This window comes from Eutrigla gurnardus (assembly GCF_963514095.1).
Source record: "Eutrigla gurnardus genome assembly, chromosome: 1".
Lineage (NCBI taxonomy): Eukaryota > Metazoa > Chordata > Actinopteri > Perciformes > Triglidae > Eutrigla > Eutrigla gurnardus.
In genome coordinates this window covers 5,384,176-5,411,707 of record NC_139915.1, presented here as the reverse complement: position 1 = coordinate 5,411,707, position 27,532 = coordinate 5,384,176, and the positions used below count along the sequence as shown (strand labels likewise).

At 43.0% G+C, this 27,532-nt stretch overlaps 4 protein-coding genes across 4 annotated transcripts; 2 read left to right on the top strand and 2 right to left on the bottom strand.

The window, feature by feature from the left end:
• Positions 1-1,752: 1,752 nt before the first annotated feature.
• Positions 1,753-4,743, top strand: LOC311014003 (ubiquitin carboxyl-terminal hydrolase 50-like; the record flags this gene model as incomplete). Its single annotated transcript, XM_084010350.1, has 6 exons — positions 1,753-1,952; positions 2,037-2,232; positions 2,326-2,553; positions 3,195-3,337; positions 4,121-4,256; positions 4,474-4,743. 6 exons carry the CDS (start codon positions 1,753-1,755, stop codon positions 4,660-4,662), a joined length of 1,092 nt encoding a protein of 363 aa, XP_083866476.1. The 3' UTR covers positions 4,663-4,743.
• Positions 4,744-4,962: 219 nt separating this feature from the next.
• usp8 (ubiquitin specific peptidase 8) lies at positions 4,963-14,530 on the bottom strand. Its single transcript, XM_084021003.1, has 19 exons — positions 14,451-14,530; positions 13,555-13,731; positions 13,288-13,432; positions 13,095-13,180; positions 12,860-13,001; positions 12,663-12,717; positions 12,379-12,550; positions 12,003-12,165; positions 11,754-11,895; positions 11,053-11,339; positions 10,462-10,944; positions 9,991-10,065; positions 9,601-9,899; positions 9,278-9,493; positions 8,992-9,202; positions 7,636-7,872; positions 7,296-7,438; positions 6,993-7,125; positions 4,963-6,496 (listed from the first exon to the last, which is right to left on the bottom strand). The coding sequence occupies exons 2-19, from the start codon at positions 13,656-13,658 to the stop codon at positions 6,338-6,340; spliced, it is 3,252 nt and encodes a 1,083-aa protein (XP_083877129.1). The 5' UTR covers positions 13,659-13,731; positions 14,451-14,530; the 3' UTR covers positions 4,963-6,337.
• A 3,569-nt stretch (positions 14,531-18,099) lies between these two features.
• hdc (histidine decarboxylase) lies at positions 18,100-22,101 on the top strand. The gene is made up of 12 exons (XM_084008849.1): positions 18,100-18,267; positions 18,416-18,588; positions 18,677-18,790; positions 18,877-18,999; positions 19,094-19,231; positions 19,300-19,443; positions 20,077-20,143; positions 20,274-20,436; positions 20,550-20,640; positions 20,734-20,832; positions 20,930-21,031; positions 21,300-22,101. Exons 1-12 carry the CDS (start codon positions 18,240-18,242, stop codon positions 22,071-22,073), a joined length of 2,016 nt encoding a protein of 671 aa, XP_083864975.1. The 5' UTR covers positions 18,100-18,239; the 3' UTR covers positions 22,074-22,101.
• A 187-nt stretch (positions 22,102-22,288) lies between these two features.
• On the bottom strand, positions 22,289-26,730 carry LOC311018909 (long-chain fatty acid transport protein 2-like). Its single transcript, XM_084018023.1, has 10 exons — positions 26,201-26,730; positions 25,780-25,989; positions 25,490-25,648; positions 25,204-25,328; positions 24,868-25,062; positions 24,618-24,708; positions 24,325-24,523; positions 23,560-23,657; positions 23,179-23,309; positions 22,289-22,680 (listed from the first exon to the last, which is right to left on the bottom strand). The coding sequence occupies exons 1-10, from the start codon at positions 26,679-26,681 to the stop codon at positions 22,507-22,509; spliced, it is 1,863 nt and encodes a 620-aa protein (XP_083874149.1). The 5' UTR covers positions 26,682-26,730; the 3' UTR covers positions 22,289-22,506.
• Between the last annotated feature and the right edge of the window lie 802 nt (positions 26,731-27,532).

The following is a 27,532-nucleotide window of genomic DNA, read 5'->3' as shown; positions in this document are numbered from 1 at the left end:
TGTGTTTACCTAACATTTTCAGGTCCAAAAGAGTGAGGTCGCTCACCAGGATTCAGCCTGGACCCACGTGCCAAGTGTACCACACGGCCAGAGAGCTCCTGCTGGAGGTGCTGGACAGAGGAGCCGTCAGGGAGCTGATCAGGAGAGCTGCCGGCACGAAGCCAGGAGCAAACCGCCCGTCATACAACCACAGCAGGGAGCAGGGTGCAGATCTGTCCGAGGAGGAGTACGTCGAGGCGGTAACCTGGTTCTCCATAGTCCTACAGAGCGGTCTGTCTGTGGGGGAGAACTGCAGCTTTGGCCCCGAGTTGACCCTAAAACTGGATGGATGGCAGGGCGTCCTGAAGAGAAACAGCTTCCAGACCAACCTTGTGTCTCTGAGCAGACTGGAGGACGGAGACAAGTTGGAAGCCCTCTCTGCCCTCTGTAGCCACGTCACCAAGCGCTACCAGGCCTTGTACACACCTGGTCACAACCTGGCTGTGAAGAAATACAGACTTTCCTACCAGCAGGGTCCTTGCTCTCTCCATCTCACCCTCCTCTGTGACATGAGCTCCGGGTTCATCTGTAACACGTATCTGTACTGTCCAGAGCAACTCCAGAGGCAGAGCAGGAAACCTGTGGTCCAGCAGGTGGTGGGACACCTGCTGAGACCTTTCTGCAGTCACAGACACCTGGTTCAGCTGGACAGCTCTGCTTGGATGGAGGGCAGACTCACAGGCATCTTCTCAGGTTTAGGCGTCGATGTTCATTTTGTTTCTTCATCTCCACCACTTACGCCGCATCAACTCCAACACACATCAGAGGACTCACCGTCTCAACTTGTAGACCACCTTCAGGGCTGGACAGGACCCGCTTTGTTTCCTTTGTCAGACATGAAGGGGCCAGCGGTAGATGTGTTTCTGCCGGGCCTCTGGGCGACGCTACACATCATCTGCATCAACACATTCGTGCTCCACAGCCTGCAGAACCAGTGCTCAGGCAGGCAGGTCCACCTGAGCGAGTTCACCAGGACTCTGGCCTCCAGGCTGGCCGCGGACAGCAGCGTCACCGTGCCTGTTCTCCCGCGACTAAACAGCAGCTCGTGTCAAGAGACAAGTTCAACAAGTCTTTCTAGGCAAAGGTTAGTCTTACTGTTTTGTTATGACATTTCAATTCAAGCTAATAATAGCCTTAATCAAAAGCATTTGATGTCTAAAATATATTTGTATCAAGTCCAACTGTGGGAGTCTGCTATTTATTATTATATTCTATTCATTTCAGTGCAACTTTGGCTGAATTAAATTCAGTATGACATCTACAAAGAATGAAGAAATGTGGATTTACATGTCACAATTTGGGTCGTTTCATTAAGAGAGTTGTGCAAGTGATGCTCTTCAGTCTATCAGTGTAAACTGGGTTGATCGTTTTTATTAGGGGGACAATTATTATTTCCATTAATATATAATATGCTGGTTATTTTTTTCAATGAATTAATTATTCAACATTTTCCAAAAATAATATCCAGATGTTTACATACTTCCTTCAGTCAAAAGCTCAAAAATGTTCCAATTTTTGCTCGATAAATGACTGAAATATTAATGATCACAATTCCTGTCAATTGATTTTCTGTCTATGAACTACTGTAATAAACAGATGTAATTGGCTATATACACATATTAACATTTTTTAATATTAATTATTATACAGTGTCCAACGTTGCACAGGAATAAGGACACGCTTTTGATTTCTGCTCGCTGGTCTTGCAGGACGATGCATGGTCTGGTGAAGGAAAATGAGAAACAAGGCTGCAGCTCTGCAGGAAGGCTGCAGTGCTGGAGCAGACCAGGAGTGTGCGGTTTGGACAACTCTGGCAACTCGTGCTACTTAAACGCTGTGTTACAGTGTCTGAGTTCCACTGTGCCCCTCGTGGAGCACCTCCTTCATCAGGACACTCGCAAAGAGCTGGGGAGGTAAGATCCTCCACCATCTCCCTCTCTGACTCACTTCGATGCCGACGTCATGTTTCCCCAGCGGTTTAACCTCTGCTCAAGCAGGTCAAGGTGCCGGGTGGCCGAGATGTTTGTGCGCCTGCTGGTGGAAATGTGGCTTGGAAGGAGCTCCAGCTGGTCCCCCGTGGAGGCCAGGTCTGTGCTGTGCTCCATCTTACCCCACTTCAACAATTACTCCCAACAAGACGCCCAGGAGCTGCTGCTGTTTCTCCTCAACGCGCTTCACGACGACCTCAAAAAGGTGCAGCAGCATCCATCACATCGGCAGCATCACTCAGCACATCCTTCTCTGTGGAGAGTAAACGAGTAAATCCTATGTGCGTATGTTCACCAGGTTGCAAAGCGCCAGTTACGCTCCTCAACACAACAGCCGAGACGAGACCAGAGCAGAAACGGGACCACGACAGCGGGGGAGTCCAGCACCATCGTCTCACATTTGTTTGAGGGCCAGCTGGGCTACATGACCCTCTGCATGCACTGTGACCTGCGGACACACAGCACGCAGACCTTCACTGTACTGTCTCTGCCGATCCCGGCAGGCATCACCAAGTGCTCCATCCAGGTACCTTTAACACCTGCAGGGGCTATTTTGCATTTCAAGTTTAAGATACTTAGGTCTTCGCTAGTCTGGGAGACGATATCAAATCTTCATTTCGCGATTTTATTCCTATTTTATGTCTTTACTTGTTCAGAACAAATAAATGCAATACAATACTGGCCTAAATAATTCTGATTTGCAATATCAAAATCTGCTTAAAAATGACAATTAAAATGGGGTACCGGATTTTCCGACTGGCGGCCATTTCTGCATGTCGTCCCCCCTCTCTCTCCCCCTTCACTCTCAATCTGTCCTATCAATAAATGGAAAAAAGGCAAAAAAAACAAAAAACAAAACAAAATAACCAATAATAAAATTACATCAAAACATACTGGAATCACTTCTTTATTTTTTGGTGATTAGACAAAATTATTGCAAGTTGGGTGCCTTTTTTAATTTGATCCTTTTTTTCAAATATAAAATCAGGCTCTATTTTTCACTTCTCTTCCATGATAGTTAACTAGACAGTTTTTCCAATTCACTCGTAATAACTATGCAGATAATATTTTTAATCATGGGCCACGATAAAATAATTTTTCGTCCCATCTCTAGCTTTGGCTTTGTTATTCTGCGCTTCCTCACTATTCTGCCTCTGTGTTGTGCAGGATTGCCTGTCACTCTTCTTCGAGGAGACTCTCCTGACCGGAGGAGAGCAGATGCTGTGTTCGGTTTGTGGGCTGAGGAGAGAAACCACGGTGCTCACCTGTTTGGACAAACCTCCTGAAATCCTCACGTTGCACCTGAAGCGGTGGGTAGACACGTTAGAGAACCTGTTAAAGACGAGGTTATGTTAATGTGATTCATCTTTAGATATCGGGATGAAATGCATGATATTTGAAACTTAAATTATAATTGATAAAACTCACCTTAAAAGGTCTGCATGCTCTTCATAAGCAGATGAACTTGAGACTACGACACCATCTCATTAAATCATCATTGGATGTATTGCAGTTGAGTCATATGCTAATTAAATTAAAGCTGTGAATGGGTGCGTCTTGCACAAAATATAATTTTGCTAATAGACTTTGGTTTGTGTTATCAACAGTGATAAACTCCTATTTTGTTCTTTCAAAAAGTCTACATTTGCTCTAATGCACTCTTAAATAACGCTACAATGGTCTAGCAGCATTATACACGACTGGATAATTATTAGAATAATTGGAGAAGCCTGCGTTTCATCTCCTCTTCAACCGCTTACCCGGTGTCGGCTCGTGGAGAAGCCTGCGTTTGATGAACCTAAAGCATTATTTTAAGCAGCAGTTCAGTGGGCAGAAACCGTCTTGCTAATGAGAAACGTGGCAGCTGAGAGACTATAAATACTAATTTGAAAACATTCAGGGTGATTTAACTGTGAGTTCCTAAAGTTAACAATGTCTTGAACTTGTATTCATAATGAGCAATAGTCCTTCACAATCATCGTGTTGATAAATTCAAGTCGAGTCTTGCATTTCTGTCTAAATAGCCTGAATGTTGAGAAACAGGAAAACAATGAAGTCTTCTTGAATCAACCTGCTGTTCCTCTTCTCTGCAGGTTTAGTCGTAAGGGGAAGAACCAGGTGAAAGTGAGGACTAATGTCGTGTTCTCCATGAGGCTCAATCTCTCCCCGTTTCTATCCAGCTCATTACAGAACACCTTATATTCTTCATACCGCCTTTATGCTGTTGTGGTCAGTAAACGTACACACATATATTATATAGAATACACATATATTATATGGAACGGTTCAGGCAAAGTCACAATTTATTATAATAACGGCTGATTCTTTAAATCTGGATGGTGTAGTTAGGTTTTTGGATACATTTTTCTATTGTCTATAGTTGTGACCTTGTCCATAATTTGTCTTTTATATATATATTTTTCATGTTAACCCTTTCCTCGTCTAGAACCACACAGGTCATCTGAACATGGGTCACTACACAGCTCTGTGCCACAACGCCCTGACTCGGACCTGGCACTGTTTTGACGACTCGGCGGTCCGAGAGGTACGTGACAGCCTTGTACAGTCTCCAGATGCCTATGTGCTGATCTACAGCTGCAAGCCCTTTCAGAAGCCAAAGATCCACGGACTCTGAGCTCTCCAAACGGGAGGCCAAATCCATGACGAGTTTCTTATCAGTTCTTGAACTTCAAAATGATGTTATAGAAGTCTAGAAATACACTCGGACGACATCTCTGATCCATGTTTTTCACCATTACTGCTCTCCAAATACATTTTAACACCCAACACTGACTTGTGTGCCATTATTATGCTCTGTTAAACTGTTTGTGTGTAAAGTTTATCCAACATATTGTCTTATAAGACAGACCTCAGGGCTGAAGGGACGAGAAGATTAACAGGAGGCTGATTTACAACAGTCATTCAGACACAAACACTGATTTGAAGCAGTTTTAATAAATAGTCAGTTTTGAGGTTAACATAATCGTTATATCTGAAAATCTTTTTAAGAGCATTAAGAAATAAAATCAACATGTACAAGTAAAAAGAAAACAGATTATGATCTCATGCTAGGCAATAAACTTTAATCAGGAGGCTAAATCCTGCCGCCTCGGATCTCTGGAGGAGAAACATCAGTATACTTTGTGCTTGCTCTCGTCGGTCAGTCGGTGAGTGAGTCAGGCAGCAAATGTTGGCCCTAAGTGAATATGGTCAATATCTCATATCTTCATATCCCCCCCGGTGAGTACTGAACGCAGAAATACAATGAACCAAATCTAAAGTGCAGCCTCCTAGAAACAAAAACAGCAGCACTGATGTAAGCCGAGAAGGACGCCACGTTTTCCCAGTAATTTTTCCTCTAAATAGTTTGTGTTTGAATATAATAATGGTAAGAGTTATGCATGTTTAACAGAGAATCAATTCTACAAGAGACTTTATAGTAGGTTTTTCTGGCACTGCCTGGACCGATCAAGAACTGTAATGAAGCATTCTGAGGCGAGTATTAACGTCTGCTGTTAAACAACGCGTCATACATTAACAACTTAAATTGATTGCATATTGTCTAAGTGCAACAATGTGGCTAATAAGAACAAGCAACAATCTCGATTCCCTCCTCTTCAGGAAGAAAGCAAAAGCCAACCCCTCGGTCTCTTCGATCCCCTTTAAGATTAAGTGAAACATCAGAAAGCTATAGAGTTAAACCCCTAAAACACAGTTTGTCTTCATGAATACGGTGATACTATGACGGCTGCTACTTTCAAGAAAGACAGTCATAATTTGGTCACTTAACAGATTAATGCCTTGCCTTCCAGTATTTACATTTTTGAATGTGCAACATCAGCATCGGTAAGTATGTACATGCCATCTAACTGTTAAATCGGCGTAGACACAGTACAAGGAAGCTGCTCTGTTCTGGTCATCCACACTGAGTGCATGGGGATGAGAGGGGAGAGTGTCTGAACCAGCCCTACATCACAACCATCAGAAAGTCAGCGTGAAAGGAGCATCTGTAGTCGCTTGATGAGCAGTAATATGAACAGACAGCATGTATTAGCAGGTATAGGGGTCCTCTAGTAGCTGAAGCGTCGCACAGTGTGCCTGCACCGTTCTTCGATATGCAACAGGCGGCACCGCATCTCCACCAGCACCGATGAGTCCTCGCGTGCTCATACGCGACAAGTCAACCCGCAAACCACGTCCACCGGGTCCTCAGAGCTGTGATTTCAAAAAGAAAAAAACAACAACCTCTAAGCTGGAGCGCCGCTGCTCTGCTGTAGTGCTCTCGCTCGTCTGCGTCCCACGGCTCCGTATCACAGGGTGGAGTAAAACAGGATGTAGGCTGCAGAGGACTTGACGGAGGTGGTGGTGATGTCGGCCACCTCGTGGTCATCAAACTTGTACCAGCGCTGTTTGAATCCGTTCTTACAGTAGGCTGTGTAATGGCCGCCATCTAAACCTCCGTAGTGGTTCTGGTGGTGGAAAAAGAATAAGCCCATCTAAACAGCTGCGTAATTATTTTATTTAATTCTTACTTGCCCTGGTTTTTAAAGCCGAAGTTGATAATCTTCAACAACAAAAGGATTCCAGTATTCTCTCAGAGAATTAAAAAAGTCTAGCTTATTCTTTCTAGTTTATCAAGATGGTCAACCATAGCAAGAATTGGTAGATTTTGTTGTGGTTTATATTTACGCACTCTACCAATAGAAGTACTACATATTAATAATACTACATAGCTCTGTAGGTACTCGTAATAACGCCTGCATCTCCTATCCTCCTTTAATGTTTGCATTCTTGAGTATAATCATTGTTTTTACATTTTATTTCAAAGCCTACAGCAATTAACATCTAAAACATCCCCATTCATTCACACTGTGTTTTTGTGCAAATAAAGAAAAACACATTCAAATACATCATTATTATGAATTATGTGAAATATACAACAGAAATAGTTTCACTTCTACTTACAGAGACTCCATAAAGGCTGTATCTCTTCAGGTTCTGTTTGGGTCCAATGACGTACTGGGACAGGTCCAGAGTTTCCAGAGGGAAGTCTACAGTTGTCTGAAGCTTCTGCTTCCATCTGCCCTCATAGGAGAACCTGCAGAAAGGATGCCCATTAAAAGAAAAGGAGTTTCACAAGAAAATGTTAATATTATTCCCAGTGAAAGTGCGTATTAAGTTATAGCTAGAAGTTATTTGCTCATCAGCAGGCAGTGACAAAGCATTCGGTCTTAGTCTATATCTTTTTCAATGCAAACGAATACAGACCGTTTTAAGTGCACCAGGACAATGGGTGGGACCTTCCAGATCTCCAGTTTCTTGGTGGAATCTCTGTGGGCCTTACAGTGTCTGCAGAACACCTTGTTGTTGTCGGTCAGCTTCTCTTCCTTGGAGAACAGCCTCAGACAATCCTACCAAGAAGCAATACACATCAGTAAGACTTAATCAAAAGACTTCATGAAATAATGGTTTATGAGTCTATCAATGTAAAACAAACTGTCCTAAACTCAACAGGTGAAAATAGTTATAGTTATACATGTTTTAGGACAAGATCCGACCTGTTAAAAGCTTATCACAAATCAAATAACTTGCTTAATGTCTGACCCACCTGCAGGGAGCACTTGCTTGTGGAGGCCAGGGGCAGCGACAGGTACATGAAGGTCTCAAATGTCCGTGACTTGCGGTGGCAGGTCAGGCACTGCACAGTGGACTTGAACTGCCCCTGGAACAGTGCTACGATGATGGACTCGTTCAGCAGCTTGTGTTTGCTCCAGGCCAAGTCGGCTGCCGTCTGATCATCCAGATGGTCGTTTTCCTCCTCCTTGTACCGCTTCCTGTTGTCCGCCTGATGCCAGAGACAGAAAGACACGTTGGTACAAAGGGAACAACTGCAGTTGCAATGTTAGCAAAACCTGCCTTGACTCATGGCAGATATATAATATACTCATCATGGTTACAATATTACAGTTATTACTGAAGTCAATGACAACTGCAGACTGACTATCTAAGTGATAAAAGTTGTATTCAACACCTATATAATCCCTTTCAGCTTCATTAGCATGCAGATCAGCCAGATCACTCTCATTGTGAAAGATAGGAAGTTATGAGAGGCGGTTTAACCCTTGCTAATTAATATGGCATTAATTAGACTGACTGATTCATAGCCTGGAGAGATATCGTGGACGGAAACGGGGCCAGCCTGACGGCAGACGGTCTGTACATCACACAAAAGGGATGTGATGAGATGGAGTGTTTCATGATAAATGCACATCATCAGCTGTTACAACTTCAATTTAAAAGAGTGAATGTCTTGAAATAAAACGGGGTGAGTGTATTACTTCAACTCAACCCCAGGTGGAGACAGTTTTCACAGTATCTGTACTTCTAAGAGCTCTCTGACAGCTTATACCAAGCAAAATGTCTTTGAACAATAAAAATAATGTATATATATATATATATATATTTTTAACGATTCACCTAGTCCTTTCCCCCATTCAAATGCACATGAAGCCAGTAAAATCAGTTGATACAGGCAATGAGGCATGTATTGGGTCTACATGCACAGAGGTTCTGACAGAGCATCAGACCAGACAGATGCAGACACGCCACACTCACACCGCTGCAGGAGGACCAAGGACACACAGCTATTTTACTTACTCTCTAATTTGCCATCAAAATGAAACCAGGTGAAAAAACAGAAAGAAGGAAAATGATAAACGACTATGTTTTAATTGTTAACAGGCAAATGTGCAACAACATACAGGGGTAGTAAAAGACAAGCCATAAAAAGCCGTGTTTAAAATGAATTACTTATTATTTATTCACTCGATATCTAATTCTGGGTTTAGCATGTTTAGATGCAAATGTTTATCATAGATATTAGATATAGATAGCTACTTAAGATGTTATTTATACCATACACATAGTTGTGTCCTAAATGTTGCGTGAAACAAACGGGCGCTACCTTGTTGAGGTCCTCGTGGAGCCCATCCATGAGGAACAGCAGCAGCTCCTGGGAGTCCTGCTGGTCATAGCCTGCAAACTGGTCGTTGATTTTGCCTATGGTGATCTTGAAGTCCCGTGGACTGATGCACTTGTAGAGACCAGCCCACAGGGCCTTCATGATCACACCAAACTCCTCCGCCACCTCCCCTTTATGGCCAAGTATGTTGTACCTGGCAGAGGAAGAGATATGTCACATACTTGCCTTTTTATGATGCTTTATGGTGAGTAATTATCCGGATCCTGACCTGTTGATGTCCTCCATGTAGTAATTGTTGTTGAAGTACTCAGCCATGGCAGGAGTGTTACACAGACACTGCAAAATGGAGTTCATGTAGCATGTGTTGCCCATGTTACGAAGGCCAGTCAGTGATGCTCCCAGACCACCGAACGTAGGATTCAGGTTACGAATTTTGGCAGCTGACGGCCTGACAATATCCACTTTAGAGTAGACTTTGGGAGGTCTGCAGGGCAGAAGAGCACAATGAGAGACGACGTGTAATATATCCAAAGGGATAGAGTGCAGTAAGATAATAATAGATGACTGACATAAAACATCTGTGTGCCTTACTTTGTCTCTCTGTTGATGGTGGGTATGACAGCAGCAGCGGTCGGGGCCGTGGTCTTCTTCTGGGCCTCCTCTCTCAGGTCCTGGCTGATATCAGGGGAGGAGTAGGAGCGTTTCAGTTTAGTTTGCTCCCGCTCCCGTTCACAGTTGGTGTCTGGCTCAGCCGGTCGCGTCGGTTTCTGCTTGGCTGTTGGCGGCGTGGAGGGTGGGGTCTGGGGAACAGTGACCTCAGGAGGGTACAGGTGGACCCGGTTGGTCGGGGAATGGTAGTACCGGTAGGTCCCCGTCACCGTATCAAGGAACTAGACAAAAATGGAGGTAGAAAGGAATAATCAGGCATAAACAAAGACATTTCTTTCTTTCTCTGCCTTTTTAGATTTAAATATCGGGTACCTTCATCCAACCATCTGGAAGGCCTGGTACACTTCTACCCATCTCCTCACTCCTCGCTCGGGTCAGGGGTTCCCTCTGTGGGTTAAACACAAACAGAGTTTCATGGTGAGGGCAAAATAACAGGTATTTCTGAAGCCCAATCCCATTGGGTGTGTCGGCAAGGATAATCGTGACATGAACTACCATCCCATGCCTATTTGGTAGTTCTGTAATGTAATTCTGGGTAAATATATTAGTTTAGAAGTGTGTGGGGCTACAGTTTCAGATAAATGAGATGTAAAAATAATTATCCTTCGGTCTCTAGGTTAGCTTTCGATCCCCTGTGATTTGGGGAGGATTTTCTGATCGCACTGGATGCTTGCGTTGACATTTTGTTTACACACTTTCCCAGAGACATCGGGGTGAAATGTAACATCAAACTTCAAAAGGTTCGAAGCTTAAAACTTAACAGTGAATGTAAATAGGACTCACCTTGATTTCACTAACGATATGGTTGGGAGCAGGGGAATCCAGAGACATACTCTTTGACGGGGTGTCAGCGTTCTGCTCCTTTCCCCTCCTCTCTTTCTCGTCCCACACCCTGTTCTCTTTATCTTCCTCTTCTTCCGCCTTCTGCCTTTCAAGTTTCTTTTTCTCCTGAGGTCCGTTCTCCTCATCTTCCTTCCTCTTCTCACTTTGATCCCTCTCTAGCCTTTCCTTCTGGTCCTTGTCCTCTACTCGACGCTCCTGGTTGCGTTTCTCCTGCTCTTGCTTTGCCTTCTCCATCACTGCCACCGCCTCAGAGTGTATTTGGCTTTGTTCTTCTTTAGACAGAGAAGTGCTGGGGATGAGGGGTGGTTTGACGGAGCGGTCAGGGACAACTGGGCCATTCAGCGTGGAGTCCTTCGCTGAGCCGTTCTGGCTGGGCTTAGACTCGTTCGACACCCGGACAGAGGGTTTCTTGGTACGGTCAAACTGGGCCAGGAGAACAGAGGATAAAACAAAAACGAGTGATGTTTAGACACACTTGAATCATGAATTTCATCCTCCCAAAGTGTAATAGTTATCATGTCGATATGATACCTGTGGGAAGGCCTTGGCTGTTGCAGGTGACTGACTGGATGCGCTTCCCGCAGCGCCCTTCTTAGTAAGGTCTTGCCCAGATTTTGTGGTGCCTGGTACGCTGGAATCGATATCATCTGGCAGCCCTTCAGTAATCACATAGGTTTTAGGTGTGGGGGGTTCTGCTTGTGCAACCCCGTTCAGGAGCTGAACAGGAGCTGAGGGTTCCTGAGGCATTGGTGTAATCTCAGGCTCTGGAGGTGGGGTCGGAGGCTTTGGCTCCTCTAGGGATGGATAGCTAAAGTTCACTGTTCAAAACATCAAAGAAGGTAAAGTCATTAACAGGAGAAACGTTGGACTAAGACCATGTTCTGTTCCAAGACTATTGTGCATATGGTTTTAATCATATTTCACATATTATTCAAAGTCAATATCAGTGGCTATTTCAACTTGTAGCAGCTGTTACCCCCCAACAGAATGCTGCTACAACACACATAAATATCCTGAAACATTTCAGAAAAATTGCAAAAAAAAAAAAAAAAAAAAAGCGCTATGAACATCAGAAATGTAAGACGTAAGAAGATATAATTTGCTTTCAGAATTTCTTCAAATAAAATTACAACAGCCGAAATGAACCCAAACAAAAATAACAACCTATCCATCTATGTGGTAAAATATAAAGAGCCAAGGCTGTAATGACCATCTGTGCTGGTAATACTCACACTGAGGGAGGGAGCTGATGATATTCTGTCTAGGGGGTCGAACTTTAGCGTTGGTTGTGTACATGGGGTAAAACAACAGCCAGTTCTCGTAGCCGCCCTCCAGCACCAGCGGCTCACTACGCAGGATGGTGATGCTGTCCCACTGAGGTAAAAACATATACTTTACAGGAAATGTCTGCTGCTGTTGTTATTCACAATCTAGGAGTCCAACACAAGAATGTGCACAACACCCCACACACTCACAGTTACCTTATAGAGGGCATCCTTGAGGCTCTGCAAAGTGGTGCCCAGGGTAAGGTCAGTGACAGAACTGAACCAGTCCAGCAGGACTATATAATCCACGAATCCCCGCCGCCTCCAATAATCTTTGGACAACTCCGGCAGCTTCGCCTCAATCTGATTCACAGTGATTCTAAAAAGTCATGACATACCAGTTCAGCAGGTCCAGTTTAAGAATTTTAACTTATTTCTCTCATTGTTTGATGGTTAATGACAAAAAAAACAGAGGGAACAGAAAAACACATTAATAAAAAGAAAAAAAAAACTATTCAAACCTCACTCCAAAACCAGATTACAACTGAAACATTTAGTTATATAAAGCCTCGTCTCCAAACTCTTTTCTCACCCTGGGCTAACGGCCTCCTCAGGCACACTGAAGCAGGTCTGGCCTGGGACCTGAATGTGAGACTCCTCAAAGTCACTGTGGCTACGGGCATCCATGACACTTATTGTAATGGTCTGGTCCTTCATCATGTGGAAAAGCTTCTCAGCTGAAATCCCACCAGCTGGCACCGCAGCTATGGGATAAAGTCATTAGATGAACACCAAAACAGGAAGAACTGTCTTCTAAGAAGACTTTGTGAGTTTAAGATTTTAGTTTCAGTTTAAAGAATGATCGTTATAGTTTACCTTTCGGGGTTGCTTTCTTGAGTTCATTCTTCATTTCATTCTGTTCTCCTTTTACCTGACATACAGACACAACAATCATCTTGTTAATATTTTGATAGTGATTTGACTGATTTCATTTTAATTGATTTCAATAAATCAAGTGTCCGCCTCAAATTAACATGTTTTAATGTGTGGATGCCATGACAGTACGTCTCCACCTTTTTGCTATCCTTCTTGTTTGCTGATGACACTTTTGGAGAGCTTCGACCGCCATCTTTCTCTGTAATTTCCTCCCTCCTTTTCTTCTCCTCTTGTCTCTCCTTCTCCTCCAGTTTCTTTCGAACCTCAATTTCCTCATATCTGTTTAAAGATGTAAAGATGAGGTGAATAAAACACGAAAAAAAAAGTCTAATCTGGCATTTTATTCGTGTACAATCTAAGAAAGCTTCTAACCTGAGTTTAAGGCTTTCAGAGAGCTTCTCTGCTTCTTCGATGGCTTTCTTGAAGCTGTTCGTCCCAAGCATGGTCATGAAATACTCCTTTGTTCATTGGAACAGAGAATAAATACACAAAAATGTACTACCTCCAATGCATGATACACTGCACAACAAGTATTCACAGAAAGAAAATGTATGATCAACTATACCGGTTGCTGCTTGAAGTCCGGTCTTTTCTTGATAATGTCATATACTGTTAAATATTTCATGTACAGCACATAAGCTTTCTCCTCATCTCTGTCCAGGCGACACTCCTCTGCCGCCTTGAAGATTTTGCAGGCACTCTGAACATAGCTACAACACAGCAAATTATCACTATTATTGCAATATGCTTGATTTGACTGGGGACAGTTCCTTTGTGTTATGAGTGTATGCCATACTTGGCTGATACCAGCGCACATACAACCCAACGTTACCTTCTGGTGCTCGTCTTGTCTGGCTTTATTTCAGCCTTTTTGTTGAGTTCACCCAGAGATGTGGACAGATACAGCTCCTTCACCCCGGTGGAAACCGCAGGCATCTTCGCGGATGTGTTCGGTCAGAGCTCACAGACGGGCAACCGGGTCAGTGCTGCACACAAGCGCCGGACATATCTGGGAAACACGGGAAGACATTCAACAAGCTGGTCCTGGTCTAGATCTATTATGGTCCATCTCTATCTATATTAACGAAAAGCGTTAGCTAGAATCTGTTAGCCAAGATGTAAGTTGCTGTTACCTTCCAATATGACCAGTCTCTGTGAGACACATTGAGTTTTCACTTTCCGTTAGTTGCTTTCAAAATTGTCCTAATTAAGACTAGATGAAAACGTGTGGATGATAATTACGTTAACGTTAGCTACCCTAGGATGTTGCTCTCTCTGTTAGCGCATTAGCCGTTGGTTAGCTTGTGGTTGTAAGTTAGTCATGATATGTCAACACAGATGACAACAACAAGTAATACTTTTCTGGCTAACGTTAGCCGCGACCATCTACCTTGACGTGATGCCCGTTGGGCAGCTAACGTTAGGAAGCTAACACTAACTAACGTGACGTTATTCAACACCGAGCATAAACTAAGCACTGCTTTTATACACACACGATTTAGCTCGCTTATTAAATGTTAACTTAGCTGCGTTGCCTTCACAGCTAGCCAGCTAGCTACGTTAGTTAGCATGCTACGCTCCGAGCTCACGCAGTTAGGTTTGCTAAAGTTGTGGGCTATTTCACTCCAGCACAGATGCGAATCACATTCAGACGAAAGATACATCTTCAAGTAATAAAGCCAACGCATATGTTGTGGCCGATTGTTTAACAAGATACTGTTAAATTACCTCTTTCAGATCCGTGCCTTTCACTTTAGCCACTTTATTGACAGCTGATTCCTGATTCCTTGTTCCGCCTCCTCCTCCTCCTTCGCCGCCTCCTCTTCTTCTTCTATGGTGGTTTGCGGCAGTTTGTACCCTTAGCGTTGCATTACTGCCCCCTTATGGAGCTAATTTCCTGCTTCACTGGCTCCTTTCTGATGTCAACACTTTCAAATCTCCCAAATTGTATTCATGTATAGTAGTCCTGCTGTTTATAAATCACTCAAAATGCCATTTTTTTTCATTATTTTTTATTATATTATTTTTATTTACATTGTTAAAAAATTAAATGTATTCCTTTACACTACATGTACTACCCTACAGTGTCCTATATATATATATATATATATATATATATATATATATATATATATATATATATAGAGAGAGAGAGAGTCTCCCTCTACAGTGTCCATATACTGTATACTGTATAGTTCATCTTACCTTATCTTATCTCATACAGTGGACTTATGTTTGTGTTTGCTTGTTTTTGCTGCTTGTCTATGTTTGTATCTTCCTGTGAATTTGTTCCCTGCACAGTGATAGTGATGGCTGACCAGCAATTGACTGTTGACTCGGTTAGAGGATGAATAAACATAAGAGGAAGTCACCCAAAGGCACTTTTGAGGTGTGGTTTCTTAGGCAGATTCCCCAGAAGATGTCGATGTGTAGATTGGTGATAAATTAATCTTTCGGAGTCAGGCAGGTGGAATGAGAATGATCTTTATTTAAACAGATATCAAGCCTGCATCCGAAACCCGTGCGGCCACACCCGGTTCATCCTTAGAGCACCTGCATCTGTTACACCTGAGAAGTCCTTACTTACCCTTGAATCTAAGGAATCTAAACTCGCCCTGCCACATGCCTTTCTTTAAAAGCGCTCTGCTTCCTGATCAGCCTTCTTCTCCATCATCCTGTCACCTTAGTAAATTCATCCTCTTCATCCTCTCCAATGGAAGAGAGAGGTTACCAGGCGTTTCATCCTAAAGCTATATTTTGCACTTATAAGGTCATGTATAGCTTAGTCATCTCTGCGGCAAAAAGATACTTATTTACTCCCTTATATGGGCTTTACTTCCTATACGCACAAAGAGAGACAACACTAATTTAGGTCTCTGGTTCCCATCAGATAGCTAAGTTTAATTTACAACTGGGTCTTTTCATCTTAATCCTAAACCTAAACATTCCTTACACCTTCGCTCATGAAACATCTGATTATAGTTAAATCCTAACTAGATTGTGTTGTTGTTTAACTGACCATTGAACTGATCAAGTACTTCAGAGGGTCTAACTCTTTGTTTTACCAATCTCAATTGTTATTGAGCAATGTAAGCCGTGCAGCAGCAAGCAAAGCTGACCTTTGAACTATTTGTGGAGAGGGCCAAAGGGAAAGTGAGATATTAATTTGAGTTTGGTGTAATTAGGTCAGCCTTTTGTGGAATGATCATGTATCAGAAACAGCAGTCTTATGAAGTGAAGCATTTGGCGTGTCCTAATCAAAGCAAAAGTATTCCAAAAAGGGATAGTTGAAGCATAATCATAGTCATAAATGTTTTACAACCAGCATCACATTCACCAATAAAGTTTTTAGATTCAGTTTTCACAGTATCCTGAAGAAGGGGATTTGCTTGCTTAAATTTGTCTAATAGTTTTTTTTTTGTACGGCACATGGTTAAAACGTGTTGGGATTTAAATAAAATAACATAATAGTGCAGAATGCAATGGTGACTCTTTCACAAATGGACAATTAACACACATCCACATGCACAGGGAAGCTCCACAGTTCAGTCTGATCTGCTGGCTACTAAACGGCTCCAAAGGTCTTGCTGAAGGACACTCCAGTAAAGAGGGAAGGCCGAGTGTTGCTCTGTCATTGTCCACTGTTAGATTTATACCCTCACAGTCACAATAAAAGGTCTATCATAATCTCCTCGCAAATTTGCTGACACTGTGAAACAACACTTCTCAACCAGTGCTTATCTTCACCTTAATTCACAGATGGTCTCATCGTTAGACAGTGTGACATTTCTGCTTCTACTCACATCGAACTAAGTGGCCAAATCCTCTTTCTATGAATTGTTTATGACTTTTGCTTTGCCCATGGTTTTTTATTTATTTATTTTTTTTGTGACAGGCCGATGTCATGTTGATATTTTAAGATTATTTGAATAAAAGCAACAGAATATGATCCATCAGGATGCACTTTGACTTTGATTTCAAGCCAATTACGGCGTTATAATGTAGCCTGCTTTCATCAGGCTCAGAGTGCAGGAAGCAAAGGCACACAAGGAGCACAATAGTCACAGTGTCCTCTGCTCTTTATCACGTAATACTTCTTTTTGTGTATTGTACACACACACACACACACACACACACACACACACACACACACACACACACACATTTCTCGAGTTATTGCCTGCCACTGGGCTTCCTGCATTCAGCGGGATCAAACGTCTTCAAAGAACTTGTGGTTTTACAACTTCACCTAGACCTACATAATATATGTGAGATGGCTTTAGTTCCAAATAAGTATACAAAGACCAGTCTTTGTATCTTTTTGATCAGGCTCTGACTGACGCCCTAGAGAAACACATGAATTGTAGAACATATAATCCAGAATACACATTAAACACAGTGTGGGAACCAGTCCAGGTGCAGCTTCAGTTTACTCAGGCTTGACAAGCAGCAACACCGCATCACCTCATCACCATAGTCTTTCAACGTGTGTTCATTCATTGTTTATTCATGTTGGCCTTCTTGACTTCCTATTTGTTCATGAGGAGTTATCGTCCAATACAAATATCTCATCATGCTATATCTTTCAACGTGTGTTCTCGTTATTACAACTTGCCTTTCTATTTGTACAAAAAATGATTTGCTCCGACACTCATCTTCTTTAATATATGAGAAAGAACAAATAAAAAGCCTAATAAAAAGGCACCTTGCTCGTTCCACCATAGGGTTATTCACCTCGATTTCAAACTATTTAATTTAAAGCCCAGAGAGGTCATATCCTGAATATACAGTGTGCTATTTCACAAAAAAAGCAGATTAGAATAATTAAAAAAAACATTACATGAACTTAAATCGAAGTTTGTATAGCAGAACATAGTTTTTCTTTCTTTCCTGCCCTAATTTATCATCTCATCAACGTTATCTCCCAACCCTTCAGAGGGGTCAGAACTCCAGATTGAAATGTACAGAATTAAACTACCTCTATATGAAACCAGCTCCACTTTAATGAACTACAACAGTAAAATTCTACATGTGCAGTGTTGCATCGGTGGGCCTTTCACAATCCAACATTGTTAGGGGTTGACATTTACTTTGCAAAACAAATAACAAAGAATCATTATTGTATATTTGGTATATTGGAAATTATGTACTGTATGTAAAATAATTACACTGTGACATGTTCTCTCTATGTAAAGAACAGTAGATTGCTCATCTTAACTATCAATTATGCTTTTGATAACATTGCCTTATTTTGCGGTACAAATTATACATAAATCATTTCATGCAGAGGAGGGTAAGTGCAAATGTGGAGTCAATGAAGCCAATGATGAGTAAGAACATGCATGAGCTGGACATTTGATTGGTGGTTCAGTGCGTCACAAATTTAGGGCGGGTGCTTCACAGCGGTGTCTATCTATATAGTTCTGTGATCGCTGCTTTAGAATACATAAAGCATCCTTGCAGCCACCTGTTACATACAACAAATACATTAAAAGGGCTCTCATCTGAAAGAGAAAAATGCAAGCTGAGGAGTACAATCGCAGAGGTAATGAGCTTCAATTTGACTATATTGACTGTGCGGCTATATTTCACTGACAACAATGATCTGTAAACAACAGGCAAAATAACGACGATGAATGAGTTTTTTGAATAGGAATATAATTCCAGCTGTTACAGTGTCTGTTAATGAACAGGGAAGGAGATGGTGGACTACATCACACAGTACCTGGTCTCCATCAGGGAGAGGAGGGTGATCCCAGATGTGAAGCCAGGTTACATGAAGGAGCTCCTCCCTGACACTGCGCCGACAGAGCCGGAGGACTGGGAGAGCATCTTCAGCGACATTGAGAAAGTCATCATGCCGGGAGTAAGTTCCAAATGTCATCCGTTGTCGCATGTCATCTCAAACTATGCTAAGGAAGCCAATCTTTTCTCACCCTCCCCCCCCCCCCGAGGTGGTTCACTGGCAGAGCCCTCACATGCATGCCTACTACCCCAGTCTGACTTCATGGCCCTCCATGCTCGGTGACATGCTGGCTGATGCCATTAACTGTGTTGGATTCACCTGGGTACGGGGACACCACACACTTTCCCATATCATATCCCAAGTCATATCATCCTAATGAGTGATATTGTCCATGCTGGTTTTGAAAAGGCCTCCAGCCCAGCATGTACAGAACTGGAGATGAATGTGATGGACTGGTTGTGTAAAGCACTGGGGCTCCCTTCCTTCTTCCTGCATCACCAACCCGACAGCAGAGGTGGAGGCATACTGCAGGTTTGCAACAACCTTGATCTGTGTCGTTGAATACCCAAACCCTTTACTCCGTTGTCTGCTGCTATCGTTCTCTTCTCCTTGAATCTCCCGTTAGAGCACAGTCAGTGAGAGCACGCTGGTCACTCTGCTGGCAGCCAGGAAAGACAAAATGCTGCAGCTGCTACCTGAGCTGGACCAGGAGGTGGACGACTCGGTCCTAAATTCAAGACTGGTGGCCTACGCCTCAGATCAGGTCAGTGGTATACCTCTCCTTCTACAATAACTCCAAACTCCAGAATTTGATCTGAGATGCTTTTACAGGCTCATTCGTCAGTGGAGAAGGCGGGTCTGATCTCTCTGGTGAAGGTCAAGTTCCTGCCCACCGATGAGGAGTTGTCTCTGAGAGGAGATACTCTGAGACAAGCCATAGAAGAAGACAGGAGGAAGGGACTGATCCCTTTCATGGTAGGTGTTCGACACTGAAGGATGCGTGGCGATCATGGTGTTTAAGTGGAGTCATTTCATGTGTTAGCTGATTACGTACTGGCAGATATTGAAAGCGTTGACTATTGTGCTATTAGATACTAGAGTGATTTTTACTTGTCAGCATGCCAAAGTGACATTTCTCCTCTAAACTGCTCCCACGATTTCATTTAAATTATTATTTGAGGCCAAAGAAGTTTTTTTTTTTTTGAAGTAAAGCATGAAAAAGTAATTGAAGTGGAGAGAAGAGCTGGTGTTAGAAATAGCGTCACCTCGAGGTGCGACTAAAATAAAATGCTGATTACAATGTATCAGTTATAGCAATGCAACAGAATAATAAGTCACAACATTTTACCTCAGAAACTCATTGAAGATTTTGAATGCTAATGGAATATTTTTACATTATTGTATCAGTAATTTACTTAAAATACTTATTCCATCAATACAAATTGCTTGAAATTAAATAGAAATGATGCAACCTATAGAAGTTTGAAATCTATATAAAATGGTCAGTGGTAATATTAAAATGTAATTGTACAGTGATGTATTTGTTTTAAGAAATTAAATATAAATCAAAATACTGAGAATAAATGTTTTTTTTGTGTTCCTGTTCAGCTGTGTGCAACTTTGGGGACTACGGGAGTGTGTGCCTTTGACAATCTGTCTGAACTGGGACCAGTCTGTACGTCGTCAAATTTACTCCTAATAGTGTCTTATTATGGTTTAACACTTCCTGTAAAGTCAAGACATTGTGTTGTATCATTGAGACACATTCAGATAACGACATTACTTGAATTTAAATCTTGTTTCAGGTGCAGAGGAGGGGCTGTGGCTCCATGTCGATGCTGCGTACGCCGGCTCAGCCTACTTCTGCCCTGAGCTCCGCTGGTCCCTGGAAGGCATCGAGTTTGCTCACTCTTTTGTCTTCAACCCCTCAAAGTGGATGATGGTCCATTTCGACTGCACAGCTTTCTGGTGAGCAAGAATATATCAAATATATATAATTATATAAAAGAAGGTCTGAAACAAAATAGAATAAATAAAGTGACAATAAGTGAAGTTAATGTGATGCTTGTTTGTTTTCTCAGGGTGAAGGATAAATATAAGCTCCAACAGACGTTCACTGTCGATCCTGTTTACCTCAGACATGAAAACTCACAGGCAGCCACGGACTTTATGGTATCATACCATCATGTATTCACATAAATTTAAGATTCACTCATCACAGTGAGTAATCCCACGCAATGAAACTGCTTTTCACCTGTTGTTCAGCATTGGCAAATTCCCCTCAGCCGACGTTTCCGCTCTCTGAAACTCTGGTTTGTCATGCGCTCCTTCGGACTGAAAAACCTCCAGGCTCATATCAGACACGCAAGTGGAACTCACTTCTCTTCATGCAAATTTTTCACAGATTTGATTTGCTTTCAAATTTCGGGATTCATGCGTATACTTTCTCTGTCTTTGTTAGGGCATCGAGATGGCAAAGCTCTTGGAGTCTCACATCAGGAGTGATCCAAATTTTGAGGTTCCTGCTAAGAGGCACCTTGGCCTGGTGGTGTTTTGTCTGAAAGTATGTGGCACACATCTGTACTATGCCGTAAACTTTGTTAAGCAACACGTCTTTCACTGACAGATCATTAGTTGAGGTGTACAACCTTTCCAGTCACACCTCGTTCAAAGGTGAGCTACAGAATAACTTGTTTTATCAGACAAAGGTGAAGACCAGAGCCATTTCAGAGATCAGTTAGAAAGAGATGAACCATTGACTCCTTGTTGTTAATATGCGTCAGTGTTTTTATTTCTTCACCCCGTCATAATGTCATTGTTTTTTATACTAGGGAGGAAATGATCTGACCCAGGAGCTGCTGAGGAGACTAACCCGGTCAGGCACCATGTACCTCATCCCTGCAGACATTCACACCAAGCGCATCATCCGATTCACGGTGACCTCGCAGTTTAGTACCGCAGAGGACATCCTCAAGGACTGGAGCATCATCTCCAAAATGACTTCCACTCTTCTGGCTGAGACACAGGCTCTGAATAATGTAGAACAACCAAAATCAGGGAAAGATGAGGTGATAGAAGAAAACCCAGACCCCGACTCAGACACCAGGTCAGGGCAGGGAGAGGATGCTGCCTCTGGGCTGGACAAGGCTCAAGTGGAGCTGTGGATTGACAAGACCTGGAATCAATCCAGGAGACCAATGCGGTCCCTGAGCTGCAGCTGCGAACCTCTGCCTTACACTTACATCGGGCCGCTGTCTGGCTGTGACTTTGAAACAAGGCCTAAGGATGCTTCAGGAGCCGTCCCCAACACGCCATCAACACCAGGATCTGGTCCCACCTTTAAGGGTACGGCGGCGCCTTCAAACCTTCCAGGTAAACACGACGTGAAAAAGCTGACAAAGTTCAACAGTGTTCCTAGTTTCTGCAACCAGTGGGTGCAGTGTGGCCGGCACCAGCTGTGCTGCCCGGCGATGGTTTCACAGGCAGCTCAACACTTGTCCTCCACCTGCAGAAGAACGACCTGTATGTGTTCTTCCCCTGTAGCCAACAAAGCTCCCTCTCCTACTCCACTGGAAACTACCGCTGCACACAAGCTCCTGAAATGATCCTGAAAGCGGTTTGCAGTGGTTCACACACACACACACACACACACACACACACACACACACACACACACACACACACACACACACACACACACACACACACACACAGTATGATAATCCAGCAATTTACTGCTGTGTCAGCTGTGTCAGTGCTGAACCAGCACAGTCAGTTCCTGGCTAATTGAAGATTAATTTATGTGCAGCACCATTTTCTTTTTTTTAAATATCTTTATTAAAATGTGCTTCAAGCAAAATTACATCCTTTGAATTCTTTCTGTAAACAACATAGGTCATGAAATGTGCTGTACATAAATGCAACGTGCAGGTCTTTTATCGTTATTTGGCATCCTGTATGATTTATAACCTCCAAATCAAATGTACTATTTTGAGATTGATCTATTCTATCTAATCTAATAATAAACACTGAACGCATTCAGAGTCTGATTCTTCCCTCTGCGATGGAGTTGAATATCTCCTGGGTCATGGGTACGTAGCCCTTGTTGTCCTCCAGGTAGAACAGAGGGTCGCTGATGACGGCAGGGTTGAAGCCGTCCTCTCCCAGCTTCACCTTCAGCTGCTTATACGTGCCGGTTAATGCCAGTGCATCCTGTCAGAGAAACACATTTGAATTTTGCCATGTGAAAAGAGTGGGCCAATGAACTGCTCTAATATAATATAATGTAATAAAAAAAGGAATTTTCTATTTTCTGTATCCAGTGTTTGCAGGTGTTGTAACCGTATATTCACGCATTGAACAATCTCAAGCCTTTTATATGATTTTCAGATTTGAAGAAGCCTTCCTTACACTTCAGCGGAAAAAATACAAAATGAATGTTTATCTGAACTGATTTATATCATGGGGATAATGTTAGCTCAGTGTCGTTTTGGTTGGGAAGAGTTGTTCAGCTTTATATTCCAGGAATATTTTCATATGACTCATTTTTGGACTGAACGATGTCATTTATTTTTTGTGTAATTTCATATAATTAGGTGTAATTTATTTATACATAGGATATTCTTGCATAGTTTGCTGTTTTATGGTTGAAATGTCTGTAAACTTAACAGAAAAGGGTACTGTTAATCTTATTCAGCATGACTTGTTTACCTGTGTGCGAATGAAGCGTGGCCTTGCGTAGCTGGGGAGGTAACTTTTGACGTGCTGGTATACAGCTTTGCCGTCAAAGTCCATGTTTTCTTTGAGCTTCAGTGCTGCCATTCCAATCCTTCCCTCGTGTCCTAATCGGTCAAGGTGGAAATAAAAAGAGTTGAAAGTTATTTCAGTATTTATGAGCAGGAAGCATGGAAAGCTTGTTATGTGTTTAATACTGAGCATGATTCAAGATTACAGTGATTAATGGACGATGATTAATAATCAGACAAGTAGGAAACCTTAAAAAAACCCAAACAGTTTACTTTTTTGGAGATTTTCACATACATTTTCATAAAATGATTATATATCTTAAATCATTTCTAATGAAACAATTACCTGGCACCTTCACACCATAGACATTAGCCTCCTCAATACAGTCCACCATGAGCAAGTGATCGGCCACCTCTGTGGTCGCCACGTTCTCTCCTTTCCACCTGGATTGGATGACAAGACAAAAACTGTTTTTATTCAGCGCTGGAAACATCCATCCATCCATCATCTACCGCTTATCCTGTATTCAGGGTCGCGGGGGGGCTGGAGCCGATCCCAGCTATCATTGGGCGCAGGCAGGGTACACCCTGGACAGGACGCCAGTCCATCACAGGGCCAACATGTAGAGACAAACAACCATTCACGCTCACATTCACATTCACGGGACATTTAGAGTCATCCATTAACCTATCCCCATCCTGCATGTCTTTGGACTGTGGGAGGAAGCCGGAGAACCCGGAGAGAACCCACGCTTACACGGGAAGAACATGCAAACTCCACACAGAAGGAACCCCGGTCCGGGTATCGAACCTGCAACCCTCTTGTTGTGAGGCGACAGTGCTACCTACTACACCACCGTGCAGCCGCGCTGGAAACGATTTGTTAGATTTTACACAGTCAGTCAGTGTCCGTGAAAAACGTTTCCAATTTGCAGAAAATGCATAAATGATAATTAAATGAAGATTCTGAAATTATGTTATCTAAATTCAAGGCATTGAAACTTTGTGTCCTACCTTTCCTACGGTGAAATATAAATTATCCTGATACAACTTGCAGGAACTCTGAATAACATAAGAATGTGACAATTCAGAATGTGTTTCATCCACTCACCTGAACGTGTCTCCGATGCGGTCTTGAAAGAAGACGAAGCCCTCGTCGTCTATCTTTAGCAGGTCGCCGCTGTTGAAGTAGAGGTCTCCCTTCTCAAACACATCTCTCACCTTCTTCTTCTCTGTCTGCTGGGAGTTCTTGGCGTAGCCGGTGAAAGGTGTGCGTTTTCCGATCTTTGCCACCAACAAACCCGTCTCTCCTGTGGGGTAAAAAAAAGCAAAAGAGCGTGGGATATGTTGAGTTAGAGCTAGAGGGTCAAGAGAGAGCTGTGTTTTTGGAGGAGATGGGCTCACCTCTGGGAACTTTAATACAAAACCCTCTGGAGTCTTTGACTGGCTCCTCTTTCTCTGTGTCATACCTTATGAGGGCATATGAATATTGCATCTGAAACAAAACATGGAAAAATAACAAGTCATTGTTTTGCTTCATCTACTAATTACTTGTTGTAATGAACATGTAAATAGTTCCAACCATGCAAGTTTATGCCATGGTGTTGGACGTCACCATACAACACAATACATATTTGCATAAGGGGCGTCTTACTTTGTGGAGAAAATGCTCTTTGCCAATGGCTCCAACTTTGCCACAGTAATTGATAAAGCCAACATTTCCTTCTGTCGCGCCGTAGCATTCACAGATGTGAACGTCCCCAAATCGCTGCAGGAAATCAGCCCAGGCGTCAGCCCTCAACCCGTTCCCAACCGCCAGCCGCACTTTATGACGTCTGTCTTTGTCCGTCTAGGGGACGAGCGGAAGACAAGTGAGACCAGGATAATAACATGGTTACCTTTGCTTCTGGGCACAAGCAGTGTGATGTTAGCTGCCCATGTCATTAAATATAGAATTATCATAGAAGAAGATAAATATACTGAGGTTTACCTTTGGTGTGTTGCAGAGGTAGCGCATAATTTCTCCTATGTACTGAATAACAGTCACATTGTACTTTCTACAGTCATTCCAGAAGTTGGAGGCAGAGAATTTACTTCTTAAAACAACAGTGATGCCTGGAAATGAAGAGGTCCAGATTTCAGCAACATGTAGGCCTAATCTCACACTGAGCTTCAGAACTTTGAAATACAAATAGTGGAACTCTGAGCCAAACTGTTATTTGAGGTCATACACCTGTTAGTTTAAACTTAAGTAAACTCCTCAGAGTTGTTATTACCTCTTTCTATGGCTCCACAAAGTCCCATTGCAAAGCCAGAACTGTGGTAAAGAGGCAGGTACACGTAGATGATATCATCTGAGCGTACGCCAACAAGACGCTGGAGAAAAGAGGCCATCCATATCCTCTCATGGTTGATCACAGCTGCCTTGGGAAGCCCTAAAAGAAAACATCACCTTTAGAAGCAGACGCAGCTCGTTGTTATTGTCCTATTTCTGCAGCTCAAGGCCTGCACACTAAAAACACCAGCACAGGTTAAAAGTCAAGGTCAGATGGGCCCGTCGGATTACCTGTGGTTCCCGAGGTGTAGATGTACAGCGCAGTGCTCTTAATGTGAATTCTGTCCCTCAGCTGAGGCGAAAGAGGCTGGTCTGAGGCCTGCTGAATTTTATCGGAGAAGCTTTCTAGGCCCTCCACATCACACTCCTCGCCGAGGATAAACACACGGACGCCCTGCTGGATCAAGGTGGGCAACACCTCCTCTACAGCCCCTCGCAAGTCTAAGAGGCAAAGGAGAGCAAGTGAAGGCCTTGTGGAGATCAGTGCAGTGACCATTACAATGGAAAGAGATGTGGAGAATCATGGGAATCAAGACTATCAAAAGCAAGCCGAGACATCTGCAGATATCAGCTTATTGCAGCTGGATCTGTATCTAATGACAAATAACCCACAATAACACAGATGACCTTGGTGTTATCTCCCCCAGCTCACCAGCACCGGCGACCAGGACCTTGGCTTCACAGCAGGAGAAGCAATGCAGCAGAGATTTGGACCTGATGTTGGAGTTGAGCAGAGACGCGCTGCAGCCCAGCTTGGCCAGTCCGAGCCAGAGCCACACGAAGTGAGGCTCGTTGCCCAGGAAGAGGGCCACCGTGTCCCCTTGTTTCAGGTGGCCGTGTGTGGACAGGGCTCTGGCCACTTTGTTGCTCTCTTTGTCCGCTTGGCTGTAAGTGTAGGAGCTTTCCTCGAAGACGAGGAACTTCTTATGCGGCTGCGACGCAACGTGGTCCAGAAAGCGATCCAAAATAGTGTAAAAGGGTTTCTGCTTCTTGAATTTACTGAGGTACAAACCGATTTTAATCGCAGAAACCGTGTAAGCTAAATCTTTAAAAAAATAAGGGTTCCTCAAGTAAAGCATTAACGGCAAAATGACCAAACCTGCAAGAGCGGTATAGAGAATATAGGCAATCATTATGAATCAGAGGAATGGAGTCAGTCCTGCAGCAGAAAGAGTACTGAGAGCTTCACACAGCAGCTGATTATAGTTACTGTAGACATTTTCAGTTTACGCCTCTTGAACTTTGAACTTTATCTTTCTCTGGGGGAGTAACACACAAATGCATGGGAAGAAATCAATCATCCATCTGCCTATGGGTGAAAAAAATACCTTTCTGCCTACTTTATGTCGTTACTGCTCGTCCTCTCTTGCTTTTTTATGTTTTTATTTTTATTATGTTATTGTCAGATATAGTTTCTAGGGACATGGGGGAAAGATTTTGCAACATCTCAAGAAGATTTTGCAACATCCTGCAAAACTATGCCTGGAATGGATCTGGAGCCGGAGTTGTGGCTGCAGCTGGTCTGAGGCACGAGGGCCAAACTGGGCTATACCATTTCAGGGAAGCAGGGCGGGGGGAGACTGTTTTTATATATTAGGCAAAAACAATTAATTTGCACAAATTGAGTGATGGGTAAACATCTTTCAACAAAAAAACGACGGGCCTGTTTATAACTAATTCATATATTTTTTTTTGCAATTTAATAATGTAGTAATCATGACATTTTTTTATCGATCTTAATTTTGGAGGCCCCCGCCAGGTAGTTGGGGCCCTAGGCGCTCTGCGTACTCTGCATGCGGAGCAGCGGCCCTGGGTGGGCGTACGATACCAAGGTGAGTATTGGTATTGGATCGATACTAGCGTGTCCTCACGCGCAGCGCTCCTCCCCACCTCTCTCACTCCGCTCACTCGGGTCCACTAGGCCCCTCCTCTCCCCCTCCCCTGCTTAACAAACAAAATATGTTATATTAAAATGTACATTTCT